General features: G+C 40.2%; 1 protein-coding gene and 1 long non-coding RNA gene across 3 annotated transcripts; both read left to right on the forward strand.

Annotated features, from left to right (window-relative positions):
* The first annotated feature begins 849 nt into the window (after nt 1–849).
* Nucleotides 850–3,296, forward strand: LOC126410054 (uncharacterized). Of its 2 annotated transcripts, XR_007573320.1 has the most exons (4): nt 850–1,103; nt 1,427–1,964; nt 2,062–2,145; nt 2,474–3,296. It is a non-coding gene; the product is annotated as an uncharacterized LOC126410054 (long non-coding RNA). The 2 variants fall into 2 exon arrangements; XR_007573319.1 differs by having other exon boundaries at nt 1,432–1,964; nt 2,062–3,296.
* Nucleotides 3,296–4,384, forward strand: LOC116255198 (uncharacterized). The gene is made up of 3 exons (XM_050078086.1): nt 3,296–3,360; nt 3,442–3,510; nt 3,634–4,384. The coding sequence occupies exons 1-3, from the start codon at nt 3,296–3,298 to the stop codon at nt 3,992–3,994; spliced, it is 495 nt and encodes a 164-aa protein (XP_049934043.1). The 3' UTR covers nt 3,995–4,384.
* The last annotated feature ends 885 nt before the right edge of the window (nt 4,385–5,269 follow it).

Raw genomic sequence — 5,269 nt, forward strand, 5'->3', positions numbered from 1 at the left:
GAGTCTCGACTCGGTTGAACTCAGTTAAGCTTCAGAAAAAAAGTACATAAAATATGTTTTATAAAATTATCAAAAAAAGTAGATTGCTCAAATGGGTATGCACATGACTGGTAGCTACAATTGAGTTGCATTTGATTATCCACGATAACTGAAAAGTTTGGTCTTATTGTTATTCAAATAAGTTTGTTGAACCGTTTGGCTCGCTCTTAAAAAAAAAGTCCTAGCTTCACCCCTGATCATAAATATAAAGTATAGAGATTCAACAATGTCATACATCAAGGGACCTAGATCCGAAACTTACTTCTTAAACTTAGCTTCAAATCCTCTCTTCTTGAGCACGATCCTTCTCTTTATCAGTCCATTACAATTTTCAGCTGTATCTGCTTTGTTATTCATCACTTGGTCCACCGCTATTGATCTGCATGTTCTCGTTGTCCCTATGTTGGATGTAATACCCATGGCGGGGAAATTGCAGACGTGCAGGCCGTGGACTCTCCGGCTCTTTTGTTGTAGGGTGTAACGACCAGAATACTCTTAAAAAGAAAATAGTTATAAAATTAAAAGAAAAAATAATCTCTAAAATACCTCAACTTCCCTTCTTTTTATACATATAATCCTTTTACCATTATATCATAAAATATATACAATATGTATATATATAAATAACATATTATATATATATATATGAGAGAGAGAGAGAAAAAATAAAAAAATAATTGATCTCAGCCAGCCTCTCTCGTCCGTCTGATCTTCTTAGGTCGGATGGACGAGCTCACGCACACGCTTACGCATCAACAAAAATCCCGCCCTGACTGCCCCTCTCTCTTTCCCGCCCACCCCACCCTCCTCCACGCGCGAGAGGTTTCCCTCTGCTTCCTTCCCTGCCACGCTAGAACTCAACTCCCCCTCCCTGCTTCTCCATCCTTCCTGCCTCTGGCAGCGGAAGACTGGGTCCCCTCGCCGCACGTCATCTCTGCCCACCATTGAACCATATCTGCCCTCGCGTTGCTGCGCGCCATCGCTGTCCAGCATCATCGATCCCATTGAACCAGAGCTGCCTTCCACCATTGCCCACCAATATCATCGGCACTGAATCTTATGAGGTATCGTTTCATATTATCTCTCTCACTCTTATACCTGCTCTCCCTCTCTCTCTCTCATCGTCGCAGGCCCTTATTTTCATCAACCCATCCCTTCTCTTCCGGCCCCAACACATGATGAAAAACAGGTTTTTTTTCAAACCCTTCATGTGTGTCAGGGCAGCGCACGAGGAAAGGGGGCTGCACTGCAGCCCCTCTCTTTGCACACGAAAAAAGGGGCCAAGCCCCTTTCGATCTTCTGTTCTCTTTCCTTTACTGTTTTTCATTTCAAAATCTCTGTATCTCTGTATCTCTCTCTCCCTAAAAGGGGATGCTCTGTGCAATAGGACAGCGTATGGAGCACCCCTTCTGTGCATTAGGACAGCGTATGGAGGCAGTCACTACAAGATTTATGATATTCAATGGCTGAGGCTGAGTCAGGCGCCATTGAAGAGCATCCTTTGCTGGTGTTGGATTTAGAGTGCTACGAGGGGATCCTTTGTGGCATTCGAACAGGGGACGCCACTGCGTTTAAATGTAATGGGATTGGATCAACATTCACTTATGTTGTGGTTTCTCTTCCTTGCCTGCTACAAGACGGAAATTGGACAACCGTGAGGACGAGAGGTCGATGGTGCGTGCGCTAACGGGCAAAAAAATAAATCCGGAAGCATTTCTCCACGAAACATTTCTCTACCTCTTGCCGTGGAAATATTGCCGTGGAAAGATGATTCCGAAAATATTGTTTTTGCCCGTTAGGGCACGCACCATCGACCTCTCGTCCTCAGCTGCTTAACCCCACCCGCTAGAGAGAGGAACGCTGCTCCTGCTACTGTTGCCTCAAACGCATCCGTCGTCCCTCTCGCGCTCTCACTCTCCTGCTGTGTAAGTATTCCTTTCTCTCTCTCTCTCTCTGTTCCTGGTGATCCACTGACTATGCGTTCCTCTCTCTTGCGTTCCTCTCGCAATCGTCAAAACACAGACTTGTTGTTCGATTTTCAGTGGATCTGAAAAAGTTGCCTCAGAAAACATCATCAACTCCTTGCAAGAGCTGCAAATCAAACGGGTAGGGTTTTCACGTTCTCCTCCTCCTCTTATGTCTTCTTGTCTATTTTTTTTTTCCCTTCCTCATGAATCTTCTTCGAGAGCCATTTTGCCTAATTTTGTGATTGGATTGGCACTTTGATTTATGATTTCTGTTTTTCACTGCACATTCACTGCTTTAGTCTGTTCCCTGCCTTTGGTAGCAGCTATTTCAAGCATTGAGTCTACAACTCAGCGCGATCCCTTCCTTCTCTCTCGCTCCATTGCCTCCCTATTATAGTTGTAGTTGTGCCCAGCCGTAGCCATGTTCTTGATTTTCTGTTACCAGGCTTAACTCTTCATTTCTTCAGGGTTGAAAACCAAAGAACAGGCTATGAACTATTGGACCTTCACTCTGGCGTGTGCTGCATACAGGTTGGTAAGGAGATTCAGAAATGCTATGAACTCATAAACAGGCTCGGAAGAGGGGTTGTTTATCTTGGTTCTTCAAGGATAGATCCATGCCATCCACATTACATCCAGGCGTTTGAGTTAGGAAAAGAGGTAAGTTAAGCATATCCGAGGTTCATACAATATTTTTCTCATTCTCAGGTTTTGAAAATTTCAGTAATTGAAAATTTCAAAACCTGAAATTTGAAGCTAATTTCTACTCGAAAGAGACATAAGAAAAATGGACAATAAAGCATCATCTTTCATTCCGTTACTTTTTTTATATTCTACCTGTAGAAATTTCATTTGCCACATCATCATGAATAAACCTCTACATGATATGGGTCATTCTGATGACCACATGTGCTTTGTGCACTTCGAAAGATGAATAAACTAAAGGCCTTCAAGTTAAAGGAAATCAAGAGTCAACGCCCAGCTCACGTCTTCTTTGTTGCAAGGCTAACACATTTGTGAAGCTTTCCTGAATCAAGAGTCAACGCCCGGCTCACGTCTTCTTTGTTGCAAGGCTAACACATTGGTGAGGCTTTCCTGACGAGCAAGGACAATGGGGATTTACATTGGTGAAATCTGTGTTTATTCTCTCAAGTGTCACACAACGAAACAATTCATGTGGTGTATGTTACTGTTCTGTATTATAGTTAACTTCCAGTTCTGTCTAATTAACCAATATGTCAGTAAGCCAAGATTTTTCTTTGTCAAGCATTATTTGTTTGTTCCCAGTTATGTATGTTATAATTGCTCAGCTAGCATATGTAGAGCTGGTATCTGCTTGTAGGATAACTGAAAAGTTCTTTCTACAAGCTTTCTTACCTGCTGAGAGAGTCCTCTTTCTTAAAAAGATATAATTTGGCTTGCTCTAAATAGGAAGGGAGGCCACTGAATGGATTGCCTCAACTATCCATCCTTGCCTTCCTCCTCAAACATATTTAACTTGCAGGTAAGCTTCCAGACAGAGTGCTATATTTTTTCCTTTTATCATCTCTTGGGTTGTCTCACGTGTATGATAACTATTCTTGCTCATGATGCAAAACGAAAGCCTGATTTCAAACCAATAACGCAGATTTTTCTCTGCACGGAAGCATGGCCTTGTGGATGCTGCTGTTAGGAACTGTGATTCTGACAGAACAGCTATAGTTGCTTTCCCTGGTGGAATGGGCACTCTAGATGAGATATTTGAGATATTGGCATTGATTCAGCTAAAGAGGATAGGGTCTAAATTTCCGGTTCCTTTTCTTTTGATGAATTATGATTCTTTCCACTCGAGGTTTTTGGACTTCCTTGATGACTGTGAACATTATGGTGCCCCCTCCAGAGGAGACCTTGCATCAATGTGGAAGATTTGTAGTGATAACCATGAAGGTCTTGCTTACTTGGCTGAATTTTATGGCCTCTCATCAAATTTAGATTATATGCTAAATTAGCAAGAACATACATGAAAAGTTTTCCGAAGGAGAATATACTATGTGAATGCACAAAGGGGAATTATTGTCAGGCGAAGCTCTCTGATCCAATCAAGGATTCAAGAAGGAAACAGTCTCAGGAAGAAAAGGTGGTGTCCTCTTGCTTCAGTTTCCTGACTTGGCTAATGTCGGTGGTCATGTCTGTCATCATAAGCTTATGCAGCTCTTTGATCAGACGCACGAAGATGGTGTGAAAGTGGAGCCTGTTCTTGTAATTGGCTTGCTCCAGGCTTCTGCCTTGCTCTGTGCTAGTAGTATTAAAGTGTATGTGTGATGGTTAATTTTTTATTAAGAAATGTTATTTTGGCAATTGATGTTATATTATTTATTAAGATTACAGTTGTTAAATAACTGGTAGTTGATCTTCACGTTCATTGTATCGCTGGTTGTGGTTTGTTTCATATTTAATTTTGAAACTAGAGATCAAGAAATGTAAACTGCGTATTATCATTTATCAAATTTGGTAGATGGTTTATTATTTATCCGTGTCATGCAGAAACATGACGACCACTAAAATCTTTTTGATGCCAAATATGCCATGATTTGTTCGTGAATAGCAGATGCGACAGATGACCGATCATTTGGTTGTATGCTTCTGGTTTCTGAAAGGCATCATATTACTGCTGAGTTATGGAAATGGTGTCTACGCTTTTGCTTGTCTGTTTCTACTTACTGTTGTTTATGTGCTAGATCAATCTTTCTTTTCTAGAAAATTTGAAAATATGTTTATTTATTATTAAACTAAGAAATAATTTTTTTGGAAATCTGAAAATATGTTTCTTTTTCATCAAACTGAGAAATAAATTTTTATTTCTCATTCATCACACACATCAAAATAAGAATCGGAAAAATTTTTCCCATTTTTTTATTCAAGGAAACATATTTTTAAAAATATTTTTCCAATTCCAGGTTTTCAATCCATCAAACGGGCTCATATGATCTCTCTTGCTCATGATCTCATGGTTGCAGATTGTCCCTACAGAGGTTGAAAAAACATAATGACTGATGATGAAGTAAATGAGTTTTTGAACTAATTGGTGGTTGAACTTTTGCCACCTTGTCCCCGCAAACCCGTTCTGAAATCTCAATAATTTTTTTTTTTTTTGTGTAAAAATTTAGAGCCTAAAGTCTAGGTGTTTATTGTGCATCTCTTGCTTCTTGCCTTATGTTATTCAATGGTTTCATTTTAAAAATGGTCCAACATTTTTCTTGCATGGGTTAAAGATAATTAAACAC

Source organism: Nymphaea colorata, chromosome 5 (assembly GCF_008831285.2).
Source record: "Nymphaea colorata isolate Beijing-Zhang1983 chromosome 5, ASM883128v2, whole genome shotgun sequence".
Classification (NCBI taxonomy): Eukaryota; Viridiplantae; Streptophyta; class Magnoliopsida; order Nymphaeales; family Nymphaeaceae; genus Nymphaea; species Nymphaea colorata.